Here is a 13,150-nt window from a genome sequence, read left to right as displayed (position 1 = left end):
GCACTAATCTCCAGAATCTATAAAGAACTCAAAAAACTCTACACTAAGAATACAAATAACCCAATCAACAAATGGGCTAAGGAAATGAACAGACACTTCGCAGAAGAAGATCTACAAACAATCAAAAGATAAATGAAAAAATGTTCAACATCTCTAGTAATAAGAGAAATGCAAATCAAAATCAACCTAAGATTCCATCTCACCCCAATTAGAATGGCGATTATCAAGAATACAAGCAACAACAGGTGTTGGCGAGGATGTGGGGAAAAAGGTACATTCATACATTGCTGGTGGGACTGCAAATTAGTGCAGCCACTCTGGAAAGCAATGTAGAGATTCCTTAGAAAAGGAATGGAATCACCATTTGACCCAGCTATCCCACTCCTTGGCCTATACCCAAAGGACTTAAAATCAGCATACTACAGAGATACAGCCACATCAATGTTCATAGCTGCTCAATTCACAATAGCCAGACTGTGGAACCAACCTAGATGCCCTTCAATTGATGAATGGATAAAGAAACTGTGGCATATATATACAATGGAATATTACTCAGCCATAAAGAATAATAAAATTATGGCATTTGCAGGCAGATGGATGAAATTGGAGAATATCATGCTAAGTGAGATAAGCCAATCTCGAAAATCCAAAGGACGAATGAGCTCCCTGATCATGACACATAGTGGGGAGTGGGAGGGAGGTAAAAATGGAGGAAGGAGGAACTGTATAGAGGGAAAAGAGGGGTGGGAGGGGTGGAGGGAGAAAAAAAACACAGAATGAATCAAACACTATTATCCTAAGTAAAAGTATGACTACACAAATGGTATGCCTTTATTTCATGTACAAACAGAGAAACAGTATGTATCCCATTTGTTTACAATAAAAATAAATTTTAAAAAATAAAAAAAAGAATAAACAGAAAAAAAAAAAAAGCACTAAAGATCCACAAACACCTTTCAGAATAAAAACTAATCATTTCGGTAAAAGCAGTCTTTAAACCAAGGCATCTTTCTCTAGATAGCTCTCATCAGTTGATGTAAGTCATGAAAGGAATGTGCCTAACAAGTCTGGCAGGGTTACAATCATTTGCTTTTGGTTACCTCATGAGTACTTATATTTCTCTATTTGGCATATAAAGTCATCTAAACTAAGCAGCACTAACCTAACCAAGGTTTCTAAGTTATCCATCTCTTCTTCCACCAGACCAGGGCTCATTTACCTGTTTCCTATTTGGGGTTCAGTAAACATTTCACTTAAAGAAACAATGCCATATATTGAACACACTCAGGATACTTGGTTTGTTGTCATTTTTCATCCAGTCTAAACTTAAGTTTTATTCTAACAACCCCAACAGCACTCTTGGGTGATATGGCAGCTAGGGGCAATGGGAGATTCAGAAATATGACCCTCAAAACACGCAGAAGACTTCAAGAGGATAACCAGACCAGGTGCACAAAGGCCTATTTGGTCATCTTAAATTTTCTGAACAAATCAGAGAGCAGGTGGCACCACGGGTACCCCAGCCCTAAAGAGCTGACAGCCAAGCCATTCTTATAGACACTATGTCTTGTGGCTCACTTGTGCCCGCTTCAGAAAACTCCAGACCTGGGGCTATTAAACAGACCTCACCTGATTTGGTTCACTTGTTACCTTTTAACAGAGAACACTTCACGTCTACAGTCACAAATCATGTCTAAGGGAGGCTAATAAATCCCTGTTTTATTAACAGACATATCACATTTCAACCATTTAAATATACTCAAAGAGAAACAAAACTTTTCAAAATAATATTTGTAGTACAGTTCCACTCCTTTTGTTTGATAAATGTTTCCAAGAATTATTCATTTACAACAAACTCTCTGTATTTTGTTTTTAATCATAAACATTGTGTAAAACAAAATAACCCTTAGAGCCAGGTATGGTGGCACACACTTATAATCCCAGCAGCTCAGGAGGCTGAGGCAGAAGGATCACAAGTTCAAAGCCTGCCTTTGCAACTTAGCAAGGCCCTAAGCAACTTAGTAAGACCCTAAAAATAAAAAATATAAAAGGGCTGGGGATGGGGTTAAGAATCCCTGGGTTCAATCCCTGGTACCAAAAATAAAAAATAAATAACCCATAGATCTTTTTCATACAGATTTGGCTTAAAGACTTATGGAATATAAAAAACAGCTAGACAAAAACTTATTTCTTTTACAGACTTCCAAAAAGATTTTCAAAGACTATTAAGTGATCTTTAAAAAGACTTACAAATTATATTATGAAGCCATGTGAAATGCAAAAGCTAAAAGTCTAAATATAAGAAAAGGAAATATATCCTTATACCCATCTCTTAAAAAGGTCAGGTATCTAAAATATTCTATTTTACTGAACTTCTTTCTGTTGTTTTGTTTTTTGCAGTGCTGGGTATTGAACCCAGGGCCTTGTGCATGCAAGGCAAGCACTCTACCAACTGAGCTATATCCCCAGCCCCTTGAACTTCTTTACAAAGATTCAAGTAAAATACTCACAGTTACTTATCACTCCTCCCAGTGGATCACCTTTAAAGTCAAATTCAATATCCATATATTTGCCCTGTCAAAGAAAAGAAAGACTTGGTGATTTTTCAAGTCCAATTCAAAATAATCAGTCAATATACTTTTGGAGAACGGCAAACTAAGTCCTTATTTTTATGCACTTCTTTAAATGTAATTAAGAAAGTCAGTTTATCTGACCATGATGTAAAACAATATGCTTCCATAAATAATTCATACTAAATACCCATTAGCTCAAAGCTAATCTATTCTGGTACTAATTTAAGAATAGATCTTCTTAGCCATTGTGTGACTTTTCCATTTCAGATATGTGCTTCAAACTCCTTGAGTACATGTACTCAATTTAAGCATAAAAATCAGGGAAAATAAAGTAGTCCTTCCATAGGCACTGATTGGAAAGATAAATTACTTTTAAAGGCAAAAAAAGTTTAAATCATGGCTATAAACTCCGAAGATACTGGACAGTGGATAAATAAAACCTTCCATTTTTGTAACTATTTAAACCAAATACACAATTATGTGGTGTGACTAGCTCAGAATCAAAGACTAATAATCATTATTACTTTTTTTTGGCTTTCAACCTAGATTATATAGCAATATATAACCCAGGTTCATATTACACTCCACAGATGGTATCATGAGACACACATGGAGTTTAATACTGTGATTTTTAAAGAACTGGCCTATAATTGCCTAAAGAGTAACAGGAACAAAAGGATAACCCTAACAGCTGTTTCTTGTTTAGAAAAAGATGTGTTGATCTAGTAAGTCAAATCCTGGTTTTTGTTTCAAGTTCTACCTTAGTAATAGATAGGAAGAATTATTTATAAACCAGTCTAAGTATTATTTTAACTCTTTCTGATTTTCAGAACAATGGGGAGGGAGAAGAAACATGACCACATGGAACTCAGTCAACAATGCACTTTGTGACTTTTCACCAGCTGAGGCATGCTCCTTTTTCACTGTCATCTACCCTTTAAAGTCTTCACTTATGCATTAAGCAAATGTCTACTGAGCACTTCCTCATTGCCAAAGTAGGAATACAGGAAAGCAAAGCATAGTCCCTGTTCTCAAGGAGCATACACCCTGGAGGGGACTGAGACAGGGAAACAGGTCATTTTGGCGTCGGATACACCCTACCATGGGCCATGCTGCTATGCATGGAAGGACAAAGTAAGAGCAGGAGTTGCTCCCAACTGAAATGCAAAGACTCAGGAGAAGTTACACAGGCAAGGAGTAGAATGAGAAAGGTTTGGAATCTGCTGGGATAGTGAGTGGGGAATCAAGGGTGAAGAGAAAAGCTGGAGCAGACTGTGAAATTGAGATGTCCTCCTGAGAGCAAACCACATCATTGAAAGACCTTAAATAAGGAGGCCAGGATCAGATCTGCCAGTTTATAAGAATACTGGGCTAGTGTGGTATGAACTAGAAAGGAGCAAGACTAGCTAAATCTGCAATGGTAACGGGGGAAATGCTGGAGGCTTCAAGCAGGAGCAGCAAAAGAGAAAAGAAGTTGAGAGCTACCCAGAGAATCATAATGACAGGCCTGAGTTGAAGAAGGAAATGAGTGAGGGTATAAAGAGTCCAGGGATGTGGCCTGGGCAACTGAGTGGATACTGAGGTCCTCTACAATGGTGGGGACACAGCAGTTACTAAGGAGGAGGTTAGAGGTTGACCCTGCAGGAGGGAACAGAGGGTGGTCCTTGGGCACAGGTGGAGGGATTAGTGTAACATACGTATGTGTAGGGGAGGCACAGGATGCAGGAGTAATTCAGTTGGTGGGTCTGAATGATAGTGGTGATGATGTCCAGGATCATGCTTTTTTAAAGCTATGCTATGTAGAAAGAATGGAACGGGAAGTAGACCATGGAGAAAGACCTAGACAGCAGCAAGAATTCTACTGGTGGTGGAATGGCCCTCTTCATGTGCAGCCACATCCTGATTACCTGCTTGGTTCTGATCATGTTGCTAGTCTACCAGCAATAACCAGCAGCTTCCAATCACCTGCAATTAAAGTGTGACTCGAAGATTGACACTCCAAGCCATTCATTGGACCCTTGACCCATCTTTCCAGCTCTGTGTTCTGACCCTCTGGTCCAGCAGCCAGGAACTCTAGTACATGCAGGTCCCTATGGTCCCTCTCTTCAGGCTTCCTCAGGCTGGAAGAGCAGCTCCCCCTGTTCTCCATTCGACTGTGACACATTTAAGTCTTTCGGGCCTTTCAGGACTGTCCCCTGCCCCAGATTCCTCCACTTCTTTCTTCTGGAGGTCTGTATATCCTCACCTCTACCCTTCATGGGGAACTTACTCTTTGATGTGTTGTCTCATAATTATTTTTAGACACATTTAATTTTTCTAGTCTATAAGCTTCTCAAAAATTGGTGCATAAGATCAGGATACTTGTTCCCATGGCCCCTATCAGTGCTGTGGTGAAATCAATGAGGTAAGTGAATACAGTGATTCCAGATATGAAAAAAATGCCTTCAGGAAAATAAAAACAAGCTAAAGTCATAAAGTCTATGAAAGGTGTCACAGAAGTGACATTTGATGTAAGACACCACCAGACACGTGAGGGCCACAGCATGCAGAAGGAAGCACAGCTGCAAAGGCCTGAGGTTAGGAGGTGCCTGGTGTGTCTGAGGGTCACACAGGCCGATGTGGCTAAGACAGAGTGATAAAGGGCGAAGAGTAGAGCTGAGGTCCCAGCAGGACAGGCCTCGCTCATGCAGGAACCCAGGAGGCGCAGGGACCCAGGAGGCCCCAGAAGCAGCACATGCTATATTCTAGGAGTAAGGGGGCACCTTCAGCAAGGCAGCAGGGAACTTCAGTCTGCGAAGATAACTGCAGGCTGCAAGGTGAAGTACAGGGAGGCCGATGATTTGTTAAAATGGTTTTTAAACAAATGAATAATTTTTTTTAAATGTCATGGTGTGAGAGTTTGCATAATGAAATCTCCCTCCACTGGCAGTTCTCTCCAGTGTTCCCGGTGTAGAGCTCAGCTCTTGGCACATGGTAGATGCTCAAAGCACTGCCGCTCCCAGGAAGCCGGAGTCAAGCAAGAAAAAGGACTTTGGAAATACATTTTTCAAAAACGGTGAGTCTCTTTCTTAAATGAAGTCTGATATGTCAAACTAGATCTGCTGGGATGGGAAGGGGAACACCATGAGGCCCCTTCCTGGGTAAGCTGGTCTCCAATGTCAGCTCTGATGAGCATGTATTAACTGTAATACAGCAGACTTCTGATTTCTCAGGAAAGAGATTAAGGAATTCATTCTAGGTTAACCAAACACAGTTGAAGGAACTGCAAGTTCCCTGGAGTACAAGTACATGATACATAAACCACTATTAGGTTCAGCAGTAACTTTAACTACTGTAGCGTTCTACTACAAAAATTATATCATATATTTGGGCATATTACTAGTCCAGTCACAGACCACAAAGCAGAGAAATTACTAAAAACTGGGCATGAAATGACTTAGCCTATAATCAAGCATTAATCTCATATCCTAATACCCGTGTTATAATAGGATTTCTCTGAAGCTACTTAATAAGCTAAATCTCCTGCCAAGCCTTTCGCTAGATTTCAAATATTACTAAATAGTAATGACCTTTTAAGCAATTGGTTTTATGCATTTGTACTGCCTAAACACTAAATATATTTGTAAATATTTAAAAGTGTATGTGCACATAATTTGAAATCAAATACAATTTCTAGCACATAAAGAAGCTTGATCATTGAAATTGCTTCTATCTGCCCATTCTTCACTTCTAATTCTATTTATGCAATGAGATTAGCCATGTTTCCACAACAGGAGAAGGTATGGCTCAAATCAGTTATAACAACTTAACTGACTAATCTGATGGAAAAAATTCACAGGAATTTTTGGAATTAGGAACTTATTTAGCCTCCCACTTTCTAAACTATCAAAACTGCCTCAGCTGAGGTCATTCTCTTCCTGCAGCACTCAATAACCCTGATAAGAAAAAAGCCAAAAGGGATCTCCAAAGAAGCGGGGAAAAGATCAGGAAGAGTCTTTGGTAGGGAGGCATAAAAGATCATCAAAAATGGTCCTCAGTGGCACAAGTAACGTATATGAGAAAACAGCTCAGAAAGCAAATGATCTTTGTCACAAAAATGTATAAACTTGGTTAAACCACAGAAAACAAGAGTCATTTCGAAACACCACCATCACGTGTACCCCAACCCCCAGCTGTCTCCAGGCAGTGTTGGTGTCTCTGTGAAGACCAGGGGCATGGAGGTGCCTGGCACAGCTGGAGGGACCCAAATGCCCTATGTGTTTTGGGGGGGAGGGGTGCTGGAGCATGACAGGAGCCAGGCTGGAAAGGTGGCATGGACCAGGTGTCTATTAGTGGAAATAGCGTCTCCTAGCTCAACCAAGCTCAAGACGTCAATCAGATTTAGTTACCCCTGCCAACCCACACGCCCTTGTATTTCTCATTAGTCTTAAACTGATTCTACCTCTATAACGATCTAAAATATATACTATCTTTTCTGGGCCCACTAAATAAGGGAAAAGGGTGACAGACTATATACAAACTTGAGACTCAGTTTTTCTTCTTACATAATTTCTGATTCTTAATTATGATTAATAATAATACCAAAATTCAGATAAGTAAAAAGTTTTTCTAAATAGTTTCATTTATATTACTCATGAAATTTTATAGTAGAAGGTGACAAGAAAATATGATAAAAAACAGCTTAACACTCCAAGAAGAATTAAAAAAGAAAATCTCAAAAAGCAAAAATTGTCCTTACAGACCTTTTGGTGTCTCAATAGGAATGGTGCTCTTCTTATTTTAAAAAATGTGTGTATTAAGAAACATTAAACATCTCCTGGTTGTTTAAACATACATGAGCTAAATATTAGTGTTAACACTTAAGCTTATACAAATACTTACAAATCTAGAGGAGTTGTCATTCCTTACAGTTTTGGCATTTCCAAAAGCTAGTAAGAACAAAACAGACGCATGGTTAAAGTTGACAGAAAAAAATAATTTCAAGTAGAAGATACAGCAAATATAACTGCTGGCAAATACAACTTGTATCAATGACATTTCTGAACAAACTTTCCATAAAAATATACTTAACTGAAGTTTTAATAAGTTCCTAAAGTTTTCATGTCCCATGGTAAATTCATAGAAAATAGCATGTTATTCCTGTGATTCATAGAATTTTTGTAAACATTACCACAAACTTAATTTTGCCTAATTCAACGCCTTTTAACTCTTTTCAAATAGGAGTCAAGTGAGTAGCCAGCAAGCAATATTGTTGGGTTATTTCAGAAATTACTTTATAATATCAAAGGTTTGATGGAACTGGATGAGGTTTCCAGATCAGAGAAGAAAGCATGTGACATTTCAATTAATTTAAAAATAAAACTACTTATTTAAATGTGATTAATCATATAACTCCAAAATGCAGAAAAAGTAATACCAAGATTTGGAAATGACAGTCATTTCCAGTGGCCAAAAAATGCTGCATAGCTACTTTAGTTTATGTCCAGCATACCTAAGTAAAACTTGTCAAAATAAAGAAAACCAAACTTATCTACAATGCAAAATACAAGCCTGTTCCATTCTTAGTTTGCTGTGAGCAGACAAATCTCCCATGGGTCTCTCTTTTAAATGAGGGCCCACAAGACCCACATGGTTGACCCTTACCAGGCAGAATGTCTCTGTTTCACCAAGCCTGGGCACAAGATAGGGGCAAATTAATCTAGGAAAATGGTGGCAGAGAAAGAAGCAGTATAAATTTAAGACATTATCAGGAGAGGGAACCCCCATTTGAAGCTTTGAAAGCCCAGCAGTGCATCTCAAACTTCAATTTGCAACCCAGTTGCCTAAAGATCTTGTTGAAGTGTAAATTGGTTCAGCAGGCATAGGAGGAAAAGAGACTGCATTTCTACCAAGTCCCCCACCACCCAGGCCATTGTTGGAATCCAGAGGTAGCTAGAAAGGAGAGTGCATGATGAAATGGCCAACAGAAATGATCTTTGGAACAAGAGTCTGGACATCAAATATCTGGAGGCCTCCATAACTGATTCAAGAGAAGCAGGGAGAAAATTGAAGCAACCATCGCTCAAATGAGCCCAGAGGCTAAACACTGGTCCTTGTTTTGAAATTAGTCACCTATCAAGGAGTGAGGGAGCATATTTAAGAAGGTAACTCTGGCTCTTTTCCTCCCTGGGTGTCTGAGGATCTACCGCCATCATGAATGACACAGTAACTATCCGGACCAGGAAGTTCATGACCAACCGACTACTTCAGAGGAAACAAATGGTCATTGATGTTCTTCACCCTGGGAAAGCAACAGTACCTAAGACAGAAATTCGAGAAAAATTAGCCAAAATGTACAAGACCACACCAGATGTCATCTTTGTTTGGATTCAGAACCCATTTTGGAGGTGGCAAGACAACTGGCTTTGGCATGATCTATGATTCATTGGATTATGCAAAGAAAAATGAACCCAAACATAGACTGGCAAGACACGGCTTGTATGAAAAGAAAAAGACCTCAAGAAAACAGCGAAAGGAACGGAAGAACAGAATGAAGAAAGTCAGGGGGACTGCAAAGGCCAATGTTGGTGCTGGCAAAAAGTGAGCTGGAGATTGGATAACAGCCAAAGGAGTAAAGATTCTGCAATGACGTTATTTGCGGTGATTATGAGACTTTTTCATGAGGATTAATAAATTGTAAAAACTTTAAAAAAAAAAAAAAAAAAAAAAAAAGAAGGTAACTCTGGCTATTCGGCACCTAACCCCCACGTGCTCTATTTCACACTAGGTGGTTGTTTTGGTTTTATATTAAAATAATTAATTATAGTTGGCTTGAGATCAGTTAAGACAAAATCTGCAAAATCAACACAGGAAAAGTTCTTTGTTTTAGGGATGATGGCTAGACTGAGGATGGCTCAGTTAGTCCCTGACACCAAATTCTTTCTTCAACAGAGAGAAACCGAGATGCTGTGTTGAGCAAGGAAACCTGTGCCCTGGAAATACTAAAAAGAGGGAATTTTCTGGGGAGGTTCTCATGTTTATCCCTTGTCCACACCAGCCAAGGCTTTCACACGTGTGATCTCGATAATAGCAAATGTCGACCAAGTTATCATGAAAACTCGACATTCTCGTGCTTTATTGGCTAAGCCTTTGTGGTGGGTGCCAAGTTAACTAAATTAAAAGCCCCAAAGTCCAGCTCAAGATGCTGACACATAAAGGACAATTTATTGCAGCTTGAAGGTCAAGGGCAAGTGAAGGAATTGCTCAAAAAAAAAAAAAAAACTTGATTTAGGGCACCCTTAGCAAGCTACAAACCGTCTTTTCATCAAACAATTCTGAGTTGCACATTACTAAACACAATTCTAACACTGAAGTCCTTTATTGTGAGCCACAGAATCCAAAACAAGTATTCCATTATAAAACACTCCAGACACATTCCTTGTTTGTTTTTTTTAAGTTCATTGTTCTAAATGTTCATTTACAGTAGCAGCTCCAGTTCAAAAGTAAAGCATTCCCATAAAAGATAATACATGCCCACAGTGGACATTTCTTCCACTTCCCGCACTGCAGCCTAGTTTGAAATACCACTGAATAAAGAGTCAGATTCTAATCACAGATGCAAGATGTAGCATTCCACAGCAATGCTCCTTTAGATCACAGCAGTCTTAAAAATAAGCATATACAGAATAACAGCATATGAAGAGCACATTAACTTCAAAAAGAGAATAAACAAAAGTTCCAATATTAGAATAACAAAATGAAAAGATATCACTTTCTATAGCTTCTTTCTTGGTTAAGGTATAAAGGGGAGGAGAGGTCAAAAACAACAGAATAGATGATTTGGTCTCTGCTTCTCTCTTATCCTACCATCCAGGGATACTGATGCAAGGTGTCTCTTATAATAAAATGGAGAATATGAAGTAGAGAAGTGTGTCTCAGAGTCAAAGAGAATGCTCAGGGTTCAGGAACATCTCCAAAAGGGGAGGAGGACCTGAGCTTCAGTATAAAGACAAACAGGGCAGGGCTGCCTTCCACACTAGCAGGGGCACCCACCTAGCCCAGAGCAGTTTTGCTACAATCTGTGTTAAATCTTGTCCTTTCTGACTTGGAACAAAGAAAATAAACTACTTCTCTAGCCCAGAGATTCTAATGTGGTGTGGTTTTAACTCCCCAGGGGACATCTGGCAGTGTCTAGAGACATTCTTTATCCTAACAACCAGAGGCAGGAGTACAACTGGTACCTAGTGAGCAGAGGCCAGAGATGCTCAGGACAGGTCCCCTTGCAATGAACAGGACAGCCCCTCACAGCAAAGATGCATCCAGTCCAACAGTGCTAAGGTTGGTGACCCCACTGTATGACAGTAAAGACATGCTTATCATATGAAGTGAATTTAATGGCATCCCATCAACAGGGAAAGGATGTTTGTAAGGATGGTTTACACTGATGGCACATGCCATCCTTTAGGGCATTAGTAGAACTTGTCCCTGGCTTCATTTTCTGATGGTGTCTTAAGGACTAAATGTTTGTATCCCCAATGTCCCAAATCATATGTTAAACCCTCAATGTGATGATACTGGGAAGTAAGGTTTAATGAAGTCACGGGAGTGAGACTCCCATGATGGATCAGTGCCCTTTATAAAAAAGAGATACCTATTGTTATATTGTGTGCATGTACCAACATGTAACAACAAATAAATCCTACCATTATCTGCAACTATAATGCACCAATTAAAAAAAAAAAAAAAAAAAAAAACGGGGGGAAAAAGGAGATACCACAGAGCTCACTCTTGCTCTCTCTCCCAATGTACACAAGGAAGATCACATGTGCACACAGCAATGTGACAGCCCCTACATGCCAAAAGAAGTCACCTCAGGATGAAACCAACCTTCCCAGCCCCTTGTTCTTGCATTTCCAGACTCCAAAAATGTAAGAAAATAAATTTCTGTTGTTTAAAGCATCCAGTCTATGGTACTGGGTTATGGCAACCTAAGCTAATACAGGGAGCCAACCCTAAAATCTGTGAGCTCTACAGTCAAATATAGGCTTTTTATGGCCCTGAAAAAAACTGGTCTTTAAGTGTTTCTCTGGTAGAGTTCATGTTTCTCTGACAACAAAAATAACCAGGCATGGGTGTTCTCTTAAATGAAAAAACAGTGTTACACCACCGACTGCAAATACCAGTTGATTATTTTTAAGCAAAATTTAAGTCATTCAAATAAAGATCAAAAGGGGAAAAATGATTAGAGTGAGTGTTCCTTTTCCACAAGCTGGAGACACGTGTTCCTGGAATGCTTACTTGCTCAACAAGTTTTGGCCTGAATATCTTTCCTCCTTTTCCATCCCAGAGCACCTTCCGGCATGCCAGATACCTGAAGTGCCCTCAAACTGAGTCTACTTTCAAGTCACACTGACCTAAATACACACAGAAAATCCTACCTTCCAGGACTGGGTTGGACTGTAAAAGTTGCTCTTTGACTTGATTAACTTCTGCTCCTTTTCCACAAACAGCTGCCACATAGGACATGACAAGCTTGCTGGCCTCTGTGGATAAAAACAAGCCATATTAATTATAAGCAGAAACCTTAAAACCTCTTTGGGGCCATGAAATTTGAGGGAGAAGACTCACTAATGGTGTTTTTAAATGCTTTATTCCTAGGATTAAATAATGCTTTGGAAAGCTTTTTCAGTGTTGCTTTCTATTCAATGACATGCCACTGATTCAGATATAACAGAACTCAGTACTTGAAGGTTACTGCTCAGCTATTAGAAAGATCGCTTGGTACCATGGCCAATAAAATCTCAGGAGAATTATATTTTTAAAGCAATCAAGTACACCCACAATTATTGTATTTTTTACAGATGACTCAAGCCAAAAATAACTTGGTAAACTCAGCATCTTTACCAAATGTATTTTTAGACTTTAAAAGAATCGATCTTCCTCAAAATATTTTCTAAATCGAATTGGTTTGCTCACAATGAAAATCAATGGATTACTCTTCAAGTCAATTAAAAAACTAAGCAGTTAATGTGGGAACTCGCTCCATCTCTCAAGGACATGGTCATTTTCATAGGCTTCAGCAGTATCCCTGAAAGGTAAACTGGTAAAAGCAGCAGGTCACATGGGGCAGATAAAAAATTCTTAGTTCAAACTGATATGGTGGAAAAAAATTTGTTTTTGATGGTTCTAGCCCTCCTCTGTCCTCTCCCAGCATCTGCCTCCTAAGATCTGACCCTTTTAACAACTGAATTCCAAGGAAGGTTAATGAATATTCAAAGATAAAGAATGAAATGAAAAAAGTCAAATGAATTTGAGGCCACAGTGAGAGGCTGTGAAACCAACGTCCTTATCAACGGGCTTCTGGGAGCCTTTGGTATGTGCATGTGTGTGGAAGAACTCTGAAAGGGATCTGAATGCTACTCTCCACCAGTTATTTTCCGTGGAATTTGTCTCCTGTTGAGCTGTCCAGTTCTGCCAGTCCATAATCATCACCTGGGAAATGCTCAACTCTCAAATAGTTGGCAGAATAAAACACACGGCCTGGTCTGGGCAGTCAAGGTAAGGAAACGAATCTCCCCCGATCTTGTTTTGTCCAAGTC

The 13,150-nt window shown here is 39.3% G+C and overlaps 1 protein-coding gene and 1 pseudogene across 5 annotated transcripts in view; one reads left to right on the top strand and one right to left on the bottom strand.

Moving 5' to 3' along the window:
- Positions 1-13,150, bottom strand: part of MYO1B (myosin IB) — a 170,673-nt gene that overhangs the window by 63,829 nt on the left and 93,694 nt on the right. For all 4 annotated transcript variants that reach the window (XM_079135084.1, XM_079135086.1, XM_079135087.1 and 1 more), the window contains exons 5-7: positions 11,990-12,094; positions 7,455-7,501; positions 2,511-2,574 (exon numbers count right to left, since the gene is read on the bottom strand). In XM_079135084.1, coding sequence (XP_078991210.1) covers positions 2,511-2,574; positions 7,455-7,501; positions 11,990-12,094 — 216 coding nt within the window. The remainder of the gene's footprint in view (positions 1-2,510; positions 2,575-7,454; positions 7,502-11,989; positions 12,095-13,150) is intronic.
- Positions 8,722-9,287, top strand: LOC306658312 (small ribosomal subunit protein eS24-like; annotated as a pseudogene). The gene has a single exon. The product of its transcript is annotated as a small ribosomal subunit protein eS24-like (transcript).

This window comes from Sciurus vulgaris, assembly GCF_902686455.1.
Source record: "Sciurus vulgaris genome assembly, chromosome: 3".
NCBI lineage: Eukaryota > Metazoa > Chordata > Mammalia > Rodentia > Sciuridae > Sciurus > Sciurus vulgaris.
Note: the sequence above shows the minus strand (reverse complement) of the source record. Positions and strands in the feature narration are given on the sequence as shown.